Raw genomic sequence first — 18755 nt, 5'->3', positions numbered from 1 at the left:
GTGTACTTTTAACAATTTTGCTGGCCGTAAAATATAACGAAGGTTAAATGAAAACTATTTATGTAAGCGGAGGAACAAATCTGACCCTATTACCTATAAAATTAGCATCATATATTGTTTTACATACTTTTCATGTATTCACAAGTGAGACTATGATCTAGAAGTTTGCCGATCATAGAGCATGAGTAACTTCACAAATTATACTAAATTCTAAGAAAGCCCATAATCCGTGATATGATTGTATAAATATTTTTCACTCGTTAAATAATTGAGAAAAATATAAGACACCATCTAGCCTTGCCATTGCAAATAGCATTGGCTAAACAATATGCTACATATTTCTCAATCATGATAATGCTAACACTTCCCTTGTATTCTTACAGAAAACTACAAACATATGTACATATTTCATTATTTGGTTATCCTCTATACGCCAAAATCATATATGGTAGACCATTCCTACCTCTAAAGTAGAAGCACGAGGTACAGTTAACGCATAGGTGAGTGGTCTGCTATTCCTTCTCAGAAACTCATACCCATAATTTATAACTATTTTCCTGAATAAGCTAGATCCTTGTTTGGCCTGGACATAGTAATGCCCCAATATGTAAGCTATGCCAGCTTCTCTAGCTTCCATCAGTTCTCTCAACTCCTCGTGCGCACCTCTGTCGATCTTTGTTGTTTCTGATATGACAAACTTCACCCTTTTCTTAGCCTTGGTTATCTGTAAAGGATGTATTTCTCTAAGTTCCGTCGTTCCAACTGAGTCAGATTTCACTTCTTCGTCCTCACGAAGTTGAACTCCAGGTACGTGAGTTGAAGCGGTTCCAACAACAGTTATGTCCTCAAAATTCTTTAAATCTGCAGCATTGCTATTCAACCCTGTATTTCCCATCTGTATAAACTCAGCTATGTTACATACAAGATCATCCTCGAACTGGGAATCATCCTTGTGAGCATCACGATAACCATATCTGACGATGCACCTATAGACGCGATACTCTCTTGGGCCAATGTATCCAACAAGGAACCGTTCTTCGTGTCTAACATGAGGAGTCGGGACAAATTTGACACAAACGAAAACTAAGACTTGATGGAACGCTGGAAGATTGGTAACAAAGTGTGAGAAGATTGCTGGGATTCCGGATACAAGCTCAGTGTGTATGACGCCAATGCCACGGACTCTTACAATGCCTAGGCTAGGGCCTAAACTCAGTAGCCAGTCAACCGAGACCTTATTTTGAACATCAAACTCATACTTTTTCAGTGAGCCATAGTGCCAAATGCACATTAGTATCATGAAAATAAAAGCCATTGCAATAGGCACCCATGCTCCTTCCAAAAATTTAATCAAAGAAGCAGAGAAATATAAAGCCTCAATTGTCCCAAAGAAGATCACAAAGCAAATTGCGAGGGAAACACTCTGGTGCCAGCACAAAACAATTACCAATGACATCAAGCAAGTGGTGACCAGCATGACAGTTATGATAGCTAAACCTGATGCAAAGAGAAAATTTTAGGGATAAGGGATATATTAGACCACTTTATAAACAAGTGGAAACAGAATTTCTAAACAAACGAGTATATGTATGCACAAGAGATAGAGAATCCATAGCAAAATTAAACATGAAAACCAGTCCAAATGATTTCCACCCAAAAGAATTTTGCTATCCTTTTTGAACATGATTAAAGGCATACCTGCAGCGTTTCCCATCCTTCTGGTGTCTCTGAAACCAATAGTAACAGCCAAACATAGTAGCATTAAGGTCCAGTTAATCTCTGGGATGTAAATCTGACCATGTATTGTTGACGACGTATGCAGTATTTTGACTCTAGGGAAGCATCCCAGCGCAGAGCATTGTTTAATAATTGAAAAGGTTCCAGTGATAATGGCTTGGCTCCCCACTACTGCAGCCAGTACAGCAATCACCAGAACCGGCCATCTTAATTTTTCTGAAGCAACAATGTTAAATGTCAATCATTAGCTGAGTTTGCTTAATCTACAATTCTCCCCGTAAAAGCCACTCTTGTGATACATACCGGGTACTGAAACATAGAAGCCAATCTGATTGTCACTCTCCATTACATGATGTCGCGATAGATAAGCAGCTTGCCCCATATACGCAAGAATAAGTGATGGATAAACTATGGAGGTAAAAGCAATCTGCAAAAATGGAACTAGTCTCTTAGACAATGTTACTGTTTCACTATGATACAAAGTGTATGAGTGGGCACAATTCACCAAAGGGACTAGGTTCGGATATCTCATTTTCTACAACCAAAAGGAGAACCTTCAAAATATAGTAACTCAACAGAATCTATCTTCAAACTGTATTTCTTCATGTCTCTAGTTCGTTATCCTTTTCCTTTAGTTACATTCTCATCAGATTATAAACACATTGGCAGTGATACAAGTGATTATGGTACAAATGTAATAACTTCCGACTGAATAACAGCTAAGAGTCATTTACATCATCACGATTCACAAGTATTTGAACTACTTATTATATTTGATACATTTCATCAAGATCAAATTCTAGCAATCATGCGAGATTGATTTGTCAAAGACTTACATGTATGACTTTGCAAGGAGATCAATCAGAAATGCTTTTTTTTTTCAGAAGAGAAATCTTCTACACAGTTTAATTTAGGAGAAGTTTCTACCACACAGAGGAATTAAAACCATATAGACTGATCCGATTTAATGATTCATGCCTCTTGACTTTAACACAGTAGTGGTCTTTCAGCTTTTATGATGCATATGATTGGTGTATTTCTTTCTCTTTTAATATTATCTCATACTTTCAGTCAGATTTTGCAGTTGGAAAAACTGGACATATAAAAGGAAGGATGAACACATACCTTTATTGACAACTGGGAGAAGTGTCCGAGATCAGCAAACATTGCTTCTGAACCTGACAGAATGAAATGTCGTATTAGGTGATCATAGTATTTAAAGAAGAGAAGCGGACAACTACCCACTTGAGAAGACAACAAACTATACATGCCTGTTATGCACAGAAGGATTCCTCCCAAGGACATCCAGCCTCTTGTTTGAGTTTTCTTTAGGAATTTGTACATGTAATAAGGAGACAGTGCTCGATACACATATGGGTTCCAGTGTATTATATTATATATACCAATAGCACTGATACAAAGAAGCCAAGTCACGACAACAGGTGCAAACAAAAATCCAACCCTGTGGGTGCCATAATGTTGAAGGGAAAACAAGGCTACCAGTATGATACAAGCAACTGGGACTTCCACATCTGCAAAATTTTCATAATTTAGAAGAAAGTATAGCATGTCTTTTTTGGCAGAGGTATTAAGACTTCAATTTAATTCAAAATCCTTAATATGATTGGAAATACAATAATTAGCAGTGAAGACTAAACTACACTATCCTAAGATTTCTTAAATATTGGAACTCCACGAGACATAACATGCAGAGAAACGAGTACCTATCTCACTGTATAAATGCCGTTAGCATAACTCTCCATCCAGTGCAACAGAACAACCATAACTACCACAACACTTATGCAAACATTCAAAAAGCACAAATTGATTAACCTATCAATGCTCAATTTTAACTTGCATCTCTGCAAGTTCCTTTATATTCTCCAGAGACATTTCTAACCAATGAAATTCAGTGAGTCTCAATGACAGTCACCATCTATAAATGCAAGTAATGGATGTTAGCAAAGTAAAGCCATACTTCCTCAAGCTCCGAGATTCTAGACGGAAGTTAATCTCTGCTGGTTCTTGAGTCAATATTTCTCTAGAAGTTCAATATTATTATAAGCATAATAAAATAGGTCTCTACAAATCTACTTGAGGACGTCAAGTTTTTAATTTAGTTTCTCAGCCGCAAGATGTTTCTTTATAATGGATGGCCGTCATTTAAGATCATCCAACATATACTGATCCTTCCTTTAATATAACAAACCAAATTCGGCTAGGTCAAGAATTACAGTGGGGATCACTTTTTTCCACTTGGCTTCGACTGCAGCCCCATTTTACAGAGCACAAATTCACCAGAAAAGTCCAACTTCCTCATCCACCAAAAACCAAACAGGTATCTGTTCGATTATTACTTAATCACTTCTTTGTTGATAGCTTGTAATTTAATGTTAGGAAGAATAGTCCTTTATGCCACCTTCTTTACTCCTTTTATAGATTAAGATTTTCCAGACAAACACCACCATCGAATGTGTAATTAGGAAAGCCTCCCACCACAAGAATTTGATTCCAACATCCAAGCAGCTGATATTATCATGATTGAGCATTAAAAACTTTTATCTTTTTGTTTGGATTTTTTTGTGACAAAAGATATAGGCAACAAAGCCTAGTCTAGGCATGGAGCGTTTAAGCAGAATGAAGTAGAAAAAAATAAGAATTTCTAGGGCCAGAATGGTCTTAACATTTTCATGACCTTTGAACAAGCCAATACAAGTGAAATATTCTGAATTGAGACCCTGCCTTCAACTCCGAGTCCATATGACTTCTAAAAAGGTCTATGAAAATCATATTAGTAGTTTTTAATCTTTAATTTCAATTGTATTGTTGCCGAACCAAATCAAACCCTTGTATTTAGACATAATAACTACAACTGATTTACACATGAAAATGTAACAGTTTGAACTTTAAAGGTGTGTCAACATCCCTTTATCAAATCTAGAAGCAAGCTATCAAGATGTTTTCAAAGACCAAAAATTTAGAAAGCCACATTCACAGTTGTCCATGATCATTCAAATCTCACAGAACAATATTAAGAATCTTACATTTATGATGTTCTTTTCCCAAAGAAAGTTCAACACCAGAAACTGCTGAGAAAACTGCAGAGGAGTCGCCAAAAGAAAATAAAAGATTTTAGTAACACACACCAAACTTCCCAAATTGAGGTTGAAACGAACCAACCAGAAAGCAGTAGCATACCAGAAATAGCAGGTGTAAGAATACCATCGCCTATTACCATACTAGCTCCAATAAGAGCCAATACAAGCAGAAATCTTTGTAATACCCTGTACCTGTTGAAAATATAATCAAATAAATTGTTGAAGATACAATTAAATAAATAGAAGTGTACCCTCTCTATTTGCAAAATTCGTTTCTAAATGAGATGGACCTTCCATCAGAAATTTTTGCAACGCTCAAATTTGTGACGATCAATAGATTGTCATAAATATTGTAGCGTTAACCGTTCAAACATTAATTAAGATGAAAAGGTCATTCAATTCAACAATACCTCTCTAGAGTTGATTTAACTTTTGCCCCAAAAGTAGTTGGGGCATGAGTATTGATATCCTTGTTGTAAGTTGACAATTCTTCATCTGCTAATTGGAAACTAGGCAATGGATTCAATTTGGCATGTCTGCAAAGGAGTGAATATAAAGCAAATGTGCCTCCTTCACCATTATCATCAGCTTTAAGCACAATGAAGACATACTTCAATAGAGGAACCAAAGTCAATGTCCAAAATACAAACGAAAGAACACCATAGATTTCTTCATTTGTCTCCGTGTGCACAATGTCTTCAGCAAAGGTACTCTTATACACATAAAGTGGAGAGGTACTTAAATCCCCATATACAACTCCTAAACTTTGATATGCTAATGTCAACACTGTCCTCCAAGATTCTTTCTGCAACTCCAAAAATGTCTACAACACCTTGATTTTATCAGGAAATATGACCAAAGAACTGGACATTAACACGTAAAACAAGACTCACCTTTACATGATTCTGATAAGTTCTTGTTTCAAGATCCATGATAAGTCCTTTCAAATTCGTAAAGATACCATTTCTATAGCAAAATCAACAATTTCAACAGAGGCCCATTTACCTTAACGTCTCTATGGACCTTAGCCCTTCAAGCAAATATTACAAAATGGAAATCCATATAACATAGAAAGTGATGGTAGTAGGTGGCACGCCGTCCACTATATATATATATATATATATATATATATATATATATATATATATATATATATATATATATAAAAGATTGTTGTTCAACTTTTTAGAGAATGCACAAACACGAAAAGCCGCACAGATACTGATATAAAAAGAAACTTCAAATCAGAGCACAAGACTAAGGCAGATAAATTATATTTTTTTTTCTGAAAGAAACGAAAGAAACAAGAAAGTGATATATGTAGTTCTATATAAGTTGGTGTATGTGAACATTTCAATAGATGAGTTTGCGTTTGGAAGTAGGTTTACAGAAAACCAGCCTATTTGTTTTTCATTTTCTTAAATTCTTGCTTTCGGGTGACTTCAGTACACTTGGCCGCGGCAGAGGGCAAAGACGTTTACGTGTGTTGTTATACCAGGACAGACAAAGCATTAACAGATTCTATTGTAGATTCTTTGAACATCTTTTATTTATTTCGGTGAAGTCTGTATTTAAGCTTAATTGACTTTTTACGGCATGAATAGTTTCAGATGGGATTTTACGCAAGTGCTTATTGGATATGCACGGATTTAGGAAAAGCAACGCTTTTATAGCTCTTCTGTTTACTTTGCATTTGCATACCCTTTATAAGAGTATTTAATGGACTTAATCATAAAAATATTTGTCATAAGGGCAAAAGAGTCAAATTTACTCCTTTATTTTCGGATATTGTCTAGATTTACCTTCCGTTATGTTATCGAGCTAAATTTATTCTACCGTTATATCGGCCAAATTTATCCTTACCGTTATACTATCCGGCTAAATTACCCCTGCCTCTAGCAAACTTTTAAAAAATTATCCTCAATCTCTAAAATTCCTTTATCTAAGATACTTAGCTAGCGTTTGGTCATAAATTTCTAAATTTATTTTGAAAAATCTGATTTGGGTGAAGTTTGGTTTGAAGATGAAAATGTGTTTGGACATAATTTTTCAAAACATATTTCACTTTTTATTTGAAAAAAATATGAAACATGACTTATACCCACAAGTTCTAAAAATTATCACAAATACCCAATAGTACCAAACAAACAAACTTGATATCTTGTATATACAGAACCTTCATCAATACCATTCATTATCATTATCACAAACCATAGTCGTGAACATAAATAAGTTTAATGAGAGGCAAGTGAGCAGATATGGTTTAGTTGGTCGTAATAAATGTGGGCTCTTTTACAAACTATAAAAGTTTGGGGTAATATTTAAAAATTTTAAAAAATGACCGTGTCATGTTTTGGCCCAAAATCAGCAATTGAGGTGATTTTGGGATTTGGAATTTGGAATTTTGCCAAAACGTGGGCAAAATCTATGGCCAAATATGTGTTTGCCAAATAAATTTCAAATTTATTTTGGCAAAACTCATAGCCAAACGGATCCTTAGTCTTTATCTGCCCTTAGGACAAACAACGTGGACGGACATGGGGCACGTGAGCCCATGCTCCCCTCTAGTGGTGGCTTTGTGCCCTAGGTCTATTGTTTGAATCCCAATTCTTCATTTTTCTATTTCTCTCTCTCTCTTTTTTTTTTTTTTTTTTTTTTTTTTTGTTTCAATTGAAATCCCATGGTTGTATCTTTCTTTTCTGTTTTTCTTTTTTTTCGTGCGTTCTTCTGTTTTTTGGTTCACTCTTTGACATATCTTTTTTTTTTCGATTCTCTTTAATTTCTTTTTCTTTTCTTTTGTGTTTTCTTCATTTTCTTGTTTGGTTCGATCATTAACAACAACAACCCAGTATAATCTCACTAGTGGGGTCTGGGGAAGGTAGTGTGTACGCAGACTTTACCCCTACCCTGGGGTTGAGAGGCTGTTTCCGATAGACCCTCGGCTCCCTCTCTCCAACTCACAACCTCTTGGTTGGAAGTGGAGGGTGCTTACCACTAGAGCAACCCACTCTTGTCGGTTCAATCATTGAGTTTCAAAAACTCTAAAAAATAAAATCTAAATTAATTTGAATCTTTACAATTTCAATTTCCCTTTTTTTATTTACCACTCTCTTTTTGAATAGTCATTTAATTGTAATATATCGACCTCAGTATTTATAACTATAAATAGTAATGCTATCATTGATAGTTCTCAAAGGTGGAAAAACTATTTATAGGCATTTGTCTATGGAATGATAAGTTTTTGTAATAACATTAGTTATTGTTGTTTATTTGTTAAGTTGTTGTCATGGCAAAATTTTAGAAGACCAAATCAAACGGTTATCAGACAGTTAGGGGTGTTCATGGTTCGGTTTGGGTCGGTTTTTCCCTAAAATGAAACCAAACCAAGTAAATCAATTTTTCAAATATTGGAACCAAAGCAAACCAATTAAGTCGATTTTTTATCGATTCGGTTTGATTCGATTTTTGTCGGTTTTTCGGTTTTTTCGGTTATTCATCAGTTTTTTTCTTAAATATATATGATACATACACTACCAAACGCATATTCCGGCGACTACATTTTGAACGTAACATCATCAAATCAATTGCTCTTTGAGAAATCTATCATTTACCAAGATATATTGATGATAATTGAATCAAATAGTGATAAATAATTAAAATACTCAATTAAAAATTAATTATTTTTAACATGAAATAAATTTTTGTATTTAGCAAAAGAAAACTACCAATCAAACTAGAATGTAAAGGCAAAGAATTAGATTATTATAATAGCAAAGAACTAGACTAAAAATATAAATGACTAATATGTACCATAAAATTTTAGAAACTTTATATAAAAATATACATATATATAGGTGTAATAATAAATTTAAATAGCTACTTTTATAGCCGGTTTGGTTCGGGTGTTTTTGGTTATTTTTTAATTAAAACCAAAACCAAACCAAATTTGATTAGTTTTTAAAATTCAAAACCAAAACCATACCAAACCTAAAAAGTATCGGTTTTTTAGTCGGTTTGGTTCGATTTTTCGGGTTTTTATGAACACCCCTACGGATAGTGGTGCATCCATCCTCCTGAAATCCTGGATCCGCCTCCGTATTACATCGTTCTTTTTTGACAGTAAAGCGCCATAAATTTGATAGCTCCATAAAACGTTAGAGAAATCGAGAGAAGCCAAACTAATAAAAGAAAATACACGATCTTTCAAAGATGAAAGAGAAAAAAATGAGTATTAAATTCTAAATATCATTCTAATGGACCATAATTGACTTTGAATACACGAGGTCCCATGTTTTGCATGTTTTTGAAACTTGGGGACCATAACTAATATTGATATTTCAAAGATAAAGACCAAAATGCATATATACAACTCGAAATGTGGGAGAATCCAAAGTTCGCACATAATATTGTGGATTCTATTCCTATGAAATAATAATTAGGTAACATTTTTAGAGCAAACTTTAAAAGCAATCATATGACTCTTTGGTTTCTTCTTTTGTATGGGTGTTTATCAAAATACCTATAATTCTTTTATATGCGTAAAGTAGTTCAAGATCTGATATGCATAATGTAGAGATATAAATTAAGTTGGTCTATATTAACAGGGACTACAGACTGTGATGCATTAGTTAGTATAACATGAAATTTATTATGCAATACGATTTATAATTTTGGTTTTCTCTCACTTTTTTCAATAATAATTAAAGATATTTATTATATATTTAATAAAGCACGCTGCTGCCTCCTCATCTTCCTACTCCGAAAAGGATGGATAAAGGAGTTGAATAAGTAACTTAAATAAAAGAAATTTGGAGATTGTGAATAACCATTAGGATTAGGGATAATTTTAAAAGTTTGCTAGAGATAGAGCTAAATATGATCGGATACTATAACGGTAGAGGTAAATTTGGACGAATAGTATAATAGAAGAAAAATATAGACAATATACGAAAGTAGAGGGATAAATGTGACCATTTGCCCTTGTCAAAACTATCATTTGTCTTTTTGCTTAAACGTCTTATGAACACTCCACTATTAAAAAAAATAACAAAATTTTTGGAAAAAAAAGAAGTAATAAGGGCTTCTTCTATTTCCTAAAACGTCAAACTAAAAAAAAGTCAATTTACTAAAATAACTACAATAATTAAAATTAGGGGTGGCAAACGGGCGGGTCGAATCGGATATGAGCGAATCGAAAATGAGTAATTCAAAAACGGATAAATTATCCGAACCGACCCGTATTAGAGACGGATAAAAAACGGGTTATCCGGCGGATAATATGGATATTCATATTATCCATGGCTTCTTGAATATGATTACTTATGGGAGTATTTATAGTCTCCCAAATATGACGAACCCCAGTTTGAGGCTTTACAAATATAAAAGTTAAACACATTAATTATCCATTGTTTATCCATTTGGTTAACCATTTTCTAAGTGAATAATATAATTTTTATCCATATTCGATGTAGATAACTGTTTTCTTTTAACTATTTTACATTTCTAACGAAAACTATAAAACTTTGTAAAGTCCTGACGTAAGCCAAGGATCAAAAGGCGAGCAGGAGTGAGGGAAGGCACAAGAAAATGCCTCAGCTACACCCGTAAGGGGAGATTCAGAGTGAACCATAGGAATCCAGAGCATCCAATGAGCATCCTGAGCTACTTAGTGAGTGTTTTGAATATCCTACACGTATCCGGAGAATAACCACATAAACGACCGAGTGTCTGGAGAAAACCGTATGCGGCACCTCTAGGTCGCTATATAAGGAATGTTATAGGGCGAAGAGAGAAACAAAGATATTCACCGAAGTGGGATATTATTCTAGAGAGAAGGAGGAACACATCTTTCATAAATACTCATCAAAGTGAGAACTTATGGTGCATTTATGGTACACTAGCACCATTTAAATCCTAAAAACTTTTATGAACTGAATCTATATAGAATTCCATCTGAAAATTCAGTCGACCAAGACCTAAGCTAGGGTTTTGAATTCAAAAAGGTAAATCTCTGCCTCCAATCACATACAAGTTTAAGATGGATCTTTGAGAATTGTAATGAGTTGAAAAATATCATTTTGATGAGAAATACAAGTTCTTAGAGCAAATTATGAACTAGAGTTTATTATGAATAGTAAATGGGTAGGGTTGAATGTTGAACTTGGGCGATTAATTTTTTCTACCTATTATGTTATGTAGATTTACTTAGCAACTTGGAAACCAAGAAGCTAAGCTAGCTCCGGTATAAAGGTTGGTTTAGCTAACTCCTATCATAGAGTCATTCTCTCCTAAAGTTCTATGACTTAAAATGTATCTTCATGACTAAGTAACTCCTCAAATGCCATATTTCCTTTTTCATATTTGAGTTTTCTTCATGATAAATGTTGTAACTATTTCAAACTTTCAAATGAAAACGAATGAACGTTAAAGTTTTCTAAGAACTTAATATGTTGCCATTGAGCTGACCATAAAGGAAATAATTTTTGCCAAAGGTACTGGAGTAAAAGAAATATTTTGGGAGTTCTGCTATGTAACCGAGAAGGTATTGGCCAAGATGCTAAATAGCAGCTACGCATGTCGGTGTACATTTTGGCCAACTATATAATCTCCCTTGGTAGGAGATAATGAAATTGCTAGCAAACTAATGTCTATCCACATGACATTGTGGTGAGATGACTTAGCCGATGAGGTCGAGATCCGACACCATGCTGTACACATAGTGGTTTCCCGTATCACCTTTAATGTTATTGTCCCATTTATGTGAAGGAACTTATGATGCATACGAGTACTCTTCATCATGTACTTACGTTTCTTTTTCTGAGGGTACTGCATTTCTTTCCTGGATGCAAGTATTGGCACTCCGGACGGTCTAGACCCTTGCTAGGCACTCCTTCATTCCCTCCGGTTGTTGGTAAGCCCCATCTCATACCCCGGACAATCTTATGTTTTACACAAATAAACCTTATTTTTGTTGGGTATTATCTGCCTTATCACCGGTATTTAATTTATTTATGACATTATAGAGGCTCCATATATACAATGGGTTATGTTATATTTTTTTCATTTCAGTTGAGGTGTCACATGGCATGTATGAATAACTGATTTGGCTAATTATTTTTGTACAAGTTATGACAAGTTTTAAGAAAGGATTGATGTTTCCTGAAATTATGCATTAGTCATATTCTTCCGGTCAATGCAAGTTGATTCAGCCAGACAGAGAAAAGAAATCGGATGTCATGTTTGACCCCCAAAGTCAGGGCATGACCAATTAAATTTGGACACAAAACGGCGCTAGGTGTCGTGTTCGGCACATAAGGTGAGGGTGTTACAAACTTGACAGTAGAGACTAAGGTTTAAGAATGTACTAGGATATCTTGGATCTGTATCTAGTAGAGTTCTTCTTATCTATGTGTTATCGACCACATCTATAATTGAGAGGCTACACAAACGTTTAAGAATGTTACCCTTCTTTAATACTCTAGATCGTGCGGTAGAGCTTGACTCTAGGGATGACTTCTAATCTTTGCATTGTTCCAATTCACCGAAAAATGCCGCAGAAACGAATGACCAAGAATAAGCATAGTGCCAGAAATAACATCTAATAAGGTAGCCAATACTGCAGTGTCCAAACAAGGGGCCGAGGTCGTCCACCAACCAGGGCAAGGTAGCTCCCGAAGAAGTTCAAGTGCCTCATCCACCTCCTCCAATGACGACTCAATATCCACCTCCGGTCTTCTCTCCTGCACTTAATAGTTTTGATGCAGATCTTCGGAGAGCTATCCAATTACTCACACAAATTATGGCTTCCCAAAATCATAGACTCAATATGGTGCCATCTACGACTATTCACAAATGGTATCCCATAAATTTTTGAGTTAACAAGTTCCTAAAGTTAGATTCTCCAGATACTCTAGTGTTAACAGGTACTAGATACTCCAGTTAACAGGTACTAAGCCCGAAGAGGACCCCTACAAATTCGTTGATGAAATAGAAAAGGCCACCCGAGTTATGCATGCCACTACGACAGAGGTCGTCGAGCTAGCCTATTACTGGTTGAAAAATGAGTCTTCCTTGTGGTATGAGATGTGTGAAGAGCCCCATAAGAAAGATGATCCTCCGACGGTTTAGGATGAGTTCATGGAGGCCTTTATTGAAAACTTCTTCCCGAGTTCCATCTTACAAGGATAGGCAAGACACTTACCTCGTTCTCAAGCTCACTTCCGGTCAACAAATCCGCTCTAAATCCTCAACATGGCGCCAAGCAACCCGAAACTAACCAAATATTATATAAATTAATTAATATATACTCAAAAGTTTATAAGTTAACTATTAGGGTAATTACCCAACCCAAATTGGAAGATTCCTGAAATCCACCACGGGCCCACGTGCCCGGATTTCGGAAATATTCGAAGAAAATTGTTACTCATAACCTCACAAACTCAAATATATAATTTTCACCCAATTTCATAATCATTTTCGTGGTTAAATCTCATTTTTATCAAAACTTAGGTTTTTCAACTAAACCCACAATTTCTACACTTTATGTGTTAAGAATATACACAAAATGCATGTATTAAACTCATCTTACATAGAAATCGCTTACCTCAAAGTGTTAGGTGAAAACCCCTCTTCAAAGAGCTCCAAAATTGCCCAGGAGAAGAAACAAATGAGCCAAAATAGCCTAAGTCCCGATATAAATGTACTTCACTGCCTCCCAGCGGTTTTCGCACCTGCGGAAGCTTCGCCGTTTCTGCGGGAAAATACCCACTCCTCTGGAACAGGTGTGAACTAGCACTGATCGCACCTGCGAGCCCGCTACTGCGACTCACCTCGTGCACCTGCGACCTACGCCATGCTGCCTCCCTCTGCACCTGCGACTCCTCCCTCGCAGAAGTGAGTCCGCTTCTGCGGACTCTAGCCAGCCCACTCCCCAGCCGCTTCTACGCACGATGGCTTGCACCTGCGAGCTCTCACATGCGACTAGTCTCTCGCAAGTGCGAATGCACTAGAATTGCTACTGCTTCTGCAGTGTTCCCAAGCCCAAACAAGTTTTGCACATTACCAGAATAGTACCCGAGGTCCCCGGGCCCCCCCGCAAACTTGAAAACAAGTTCATAAACATAAAACGGACCCACTCGAGCCATCGGAACAGGAAAAACAACATCAAAACTAGGAATCACACTCCAAAACCAAATCAAATCAGCTTATGAACTTCAAGTTCTTCCAACTTGCTTCGAACGCGTCGAATCATACTTAAACTACTCGGAATGAAACCAAACTTTATGTGCAAGTCAAAAATTACCATACTAAACTATTCTCAGGGTCGGAATCCAATCGAACCTCGATAACACCAAATCCTACCTAAAACCCAATTTAAAGAACTTGAAAACCTTCAATGCGCCAACTTCCAATATTATGCGCCGAAATGCTCTCGGGTCATCCGAAACCCGATCCGAACATACGCCCAACTCCAAAATCATCATACAAACCTATTGGGACCTTCAAATCCCGGTTACGAGGTCGTTTAGTCAAAACTCTAACTCAAGTCAAACCTAACCATTTTAAGCGAATATTAAGGAACTAAGTGTTCCGATTTCAACCCGAACCCTTCCAAACCCGAACTAACCATCCCCGCAAGTCATAAAACATTAAAAGAACATAATAGGAGTCTTATTTAATGGAACGGGGATTTAGAATGCAAAATGAGTTGTCGAGTCATTATATTCTCCACCTCTTAAACAAACGTTTGTCCTCGAACGGGTCTAGAATCATACCTGGAGTGCCGAATAAGTGTGAATATCTACTCCGCATGTCCTCTTCGATCTCCCAAGTCGCCTCCTTATTTAGTTGACCCCTTCACTGAACCTTTACCACAAAAATCTTCTTGGACCTCAACTGTCGAACTTACCTGTCAACAATGGCAACTGGCTCCTCCTCATAACCCAGGCTCTCATCTAGATGAACCGTGCAATAATCTAACACATGCGACCTGTCGGCATGATACCTCTGGATCATAGGCACATGGAAAACTGGATGAACTCCCGATAGACTAGAAGGCAAAGCAAGCTCATAAGCAACCTCCCCAACTCGTCTCAATACCTCAAATGGACCTATAAACCTCAGGATCAACTTGCCCTTCTTCCCGAACCTCATGTTCCTCTTTATTGGCGAGACATTAAAGAGAACTTTCTCGCCCACCATAAATGATAAATCACGCGCCTTCTGATCTGCGTAACGCTTCTGTCTAGGTTGTGCTGTGCGAAATCGCTCCTGAATCAACTTCACCTTCTCAAATGCATCCTTCACCAAATCAGTAGCATATAACATAGCCTCGCCGGGTTCGAACCATCCGATGGGAGAAAGGCATCGCCGACCATACAAAGCCTCAAATGGAGCCATCTCAATGCTGGACTGATAACTGTTGTTATAAGAAAACTCGGCCAAAGGCAAGAATCGATCCCACTGCCCTCTGAAGTCAATCACACATGCTCTAAGAATATCTTCCAAGATATGAACAGTCCGTACCGACTGCCCGCTAGTCTGCGGATGAAAGGCTGTGCTGAGCTCTATCCGGGTAACCAACTCACTCTTTACTGCCCTCCAGAAATGCGAAGTAAACTGAGGACCACTATCTGATATGATGGAAACAGGCACACCATACAACCGAACAATCTCCTGAATGTAAATCTGGGCCAATCTCTCTAAAGAATACGTGGTAACAACTTGAATGAAGAGTGCCGACTTGGCCAATCTGTCGACAATGACCCAAACTGCATCAAACTTCCTCCAGGTTCATGGCAACCCAACTACAAAGTCCATAGTGATGCGCTCCCCTTTTCACTCAGGTATAACTATCTGGTGGAGTAGGCCACCTGGCCATTGATGCTCATACTTAACCTGTTGGTAATTCAGGAACCTCGCTACATACTCAACTATGTCCTTCTTAATCCGCTGCCACCAATAATGCTACCTCAGGTCGCAATACATCTTCGTAGCATCTGGATGAATAGAATACCGAGAAGTGTGGGCTTCTAGAATATTCTCCCTCAATCCATCAATATGAGGGACACATAGACGACCCTGGAGTCACAGAATGTCATCCTCGCTGATAGCAACCTCCTTGGCTCCACCTTGTAGTACCGTCTCTCTAAGAACCAACAAGTGTGGATCATCAAACTGACGAGCCTTGATCTGCTCGAATAATGAAGACTGAGTGACGACGCATGCAAGAACTCGGCTGGGCTATGAAATATCTAACCTCACAAGTCTGTTAGCCAAGGACTAAATGTCCTAAGCTAATGGCCTCTCCTCTGCTGAAATGAATGCCAAACTACCCATACTCTCTGCCTTTCTACTCAAAGCATCCGCAACCACATTCGCCTTGCCCAGATAATAAAGGATGGTAATATCATAATTTTTTAGTAACTCAAGCCACCTGCGCTGCCTCAAATTAAGATCCCTTTCTTGAAAAAATGCTGCAAGCTATGATAATAGGTGTAAACCTCATAGGACACCCTATAAAGATAATGCCTCTAGATCTTGATAGCATGAACTATCGCGGCCAACTCCAAATCATGTACGGGGTAATTCTTCTCGTGGGGCTTTAGCTGGCGTGAATCATATTCAATAACTCACCCCTCCTTCATCAATATATAACCCAAGCCAATGCGTGATGCATCGCAATACACAATATACATCTCGGAACCGGAAGGCAACACTAACACCAGTGCTGAAGTCAAGGCAGTCTTGAGCTTCTGAAAGCTCGCCTCGCAATCATCGGGCCAACGGTATGTAGCACCCTTCTGGGTCAATCTAGGCAAAAGTTCTGCAATAGATGAGAAGCCCTCCGCAAACCGGCAATAATAACCTACTAACCCCAAGAAGATCCTGATCTCGGTCACTGCGGTAGAACGAGGCCAACTCTGAACTGCCACGATCTTCCTAGGATCTACCTTAATACCCTCGCCTGATACAACATGCCTCAATAATGCCACAGAATCCAACCAGAACTCAAACTTGGAGAACTTAGCATATAGTTTATGTTCCCGCAAGGTCTGAAGCACCATTCTCAAATGTTGTTCGTGCTCATCCATGCTACGCGAGTAGGTCAATATGTCATCAATGAAGACAAGGACAAACAAGTCAATATATGGCCTAAACACCCGTTTCATCAAATCCATAAACATCATTGGGGAGTTAGTCAAGCGGAAGGACATCACTAGAAACTCATAATGGCCATATCTAGTCAGGAAAGCCATATTCGGAACATCCGAATCATGAATCTTCAACTGATGATACCCCGATCTGAAGTCGATCTTAGAGAACACTCTGCACCCTACAACTGGTCAAACAAATCATCAATATATGGCAACGAGTACTTGTTCTTAATGGTAAATTTGTTCAATTGGTGGTAATCAATGCACATCCACATAGTCCCATCTTTCTTCTTTACGAACAACATCGGTGCACCCCAAGGCGACACACTCGGTCTGAAAAACCCCTTTGCTAGCAACTCCTCAAGATTTTATTTCCACTCCTTCAACTCTTTTGGAGACATGCAGTATGGTGGTATAGAGATAGGCTGGGTACCTGGAGCCAAATCAATATAGAAATCAATATCACGATCTCGTGGCATGCCTGGAAGTTCAGAAGGAAACACATCAGAGAACTCCCGGACAACGAGCACTGAATCAATCGCCGAAGTCTCTGTAGTAGTATCCCGAACATACGCTAGATAAGACAAACAACCCTTCTCGACCATATGTCGAGCCTTTAGAAAAGAGATAACCCGACTATATGCACTGGTAGACAAACCCTTCCACTCCAATCTAGGAAACTCTAGCATCACCAAGGTAACAGTCTTGTCATGGCAATCAAGGACGACATGATAGGGAGACAACCAGTCCATGCCTAGGATGACCTCAAAGTCGGTCATGTCGAGCAATAGAAGATCCGCTCTAGTTTCATAACCATAGAAAGTAATGATACAGGGCCAATAGATCCGATCCACAACAATAGAATCGCCTACTGGCGTGGACACATATACAGGAGCACCCAAGGACTCACGAGGAACACCCAAAAAATGAGCAAACACAGATAAAACATATGAATATGTAGACCCTATATCAAATAGTACCGAAGCATCCCTACTGTAGACAGAAATAATATATGTGATCACGGCATCTAACGCTACTGCATCTGGTCTAGCTGGAAAGGCATAGAACCTAGCTGGAGTGCCACATGACTGGCCTCCACCTGACTGGCCTCTACCTCTAGGACGGCCCCTACCCACCTGCCCTCCACCTCTGGGCGGTGGGACGTCTGGTGTGGCAGTTGGTGCTGTAATCTTAGGCTGATGACCCTAGTATACTGCCTTGCCCCGAAGTTTGGGGCAGAATCTCTTCATGTGGCCAGGATCCCTGCACTCGAAACAACCCCTCGGAACGGTGGACTGCTGACCTGAAGTTTGACCTTGATGGCCTGAATATCCACTAGAGGAAACCTGAATAGTTGGCGGGTGGTAGGAGCTCTCTGGAATAGCGCTGAAATAGGGTCGCACTGGAGTACCCCGGGGAGGTGGCGGTGCTGGATATGTGGGCCTGCTAGACTGACCCCTCACAAACTGACCTCTGTCCCCAGACGGAGAACCATTGAACCCTCTAGAACACCGAAACTGCTTGTCCCTCATCATCTGCTCTTGGCTCCGTTGACGAACACCCTCGATCCTCCGAGCTATCTCCACAACCAGCTCGTAAGAAGTCCCATCTAAACCTCTTGGGCCATAGTGGCTTGGATACTAGAGTGCAAACCCTCAACAAACCTCTGCACTCTCTCTACATCGGTGGAAAGTATCATAAGTGCATGGCGAGAGAACTCATAGAATCATGCTTCATAGTCAGTCACCGATATCTGACCCTGATG

General features: G+C 38.3%; 1 protein-coding gene across 1 annotated transcript; it reads right to left on the bottom strand.

The window, feature by feature from the left end:
- Positions 1-303: 303 nt before the first annotated feature.
- On the bottom strand, positions 304-5914 carry LOC107778601 (potassium transporter 6-like). Its single transcript, XM_016598886.2, has 9 exons — positions 5729-5914; positions 5246-5658; positions 4936-5027; positions 4782-4835; positions 3009-3269; positions 2863-2915; positions 2041-2164; positions 1699-1953; positions 304-1497 (listed from the first exon to the last, which is right to left on the bottom strand). The coding sequence occupies exons 1-9, from the start codon at positions 5765-5767 to the stop codon at positions 440-442; spliced, it is 2349 nt and encodes a 782-aa protein (XP_016454372.2). The 5' UTR covers positions 5768-5914; the 3' UTR covers positions 304-439.
- Positions 5915-18755: the final 12841 nt, after the last annotated feature.

Source organism: Nicotiana tabacum, chromosome 12, assembly GCF_000715075.1.
Source record: "Nicotiana tabacum cultivar K326 chromosome 12, ASM71507v2, whole genome shotgun sequence".
NCBI classification, from domain to species: domain Eukaryota; kingdom Viridiplantae; phylum Streptophyta; class Magnoliopsida; order Solanales; family Solanaceae; genus Nicotiana; species Nicotiana tabacum.
This window is presented reverse-complemented; position numbering and strand designations above follow the sequence as displayed.

Coding starts and splice junctions, on each gene's coding strand:
- LOC107778601 (XM_016598886.2), bottom strand. CDS start 5,767: ATGGATCTTGAAACAAGAACTTATCAGAATCATGTAAAG. Junction 5,028..5,245: donor GTTAAATCAACTCTAGAGAG/GTATTGTTGAAT, acceptor TATTTTCAACAG/GTACAGGGTATTACAAAGAT. Junction 1,498..1,698: donor AAGGATGGGAAACGCTGCAG/GTATGCCTTTAA, acceptor TCTTTGCATCAG/GTTTAGCTATCATAACTGTC.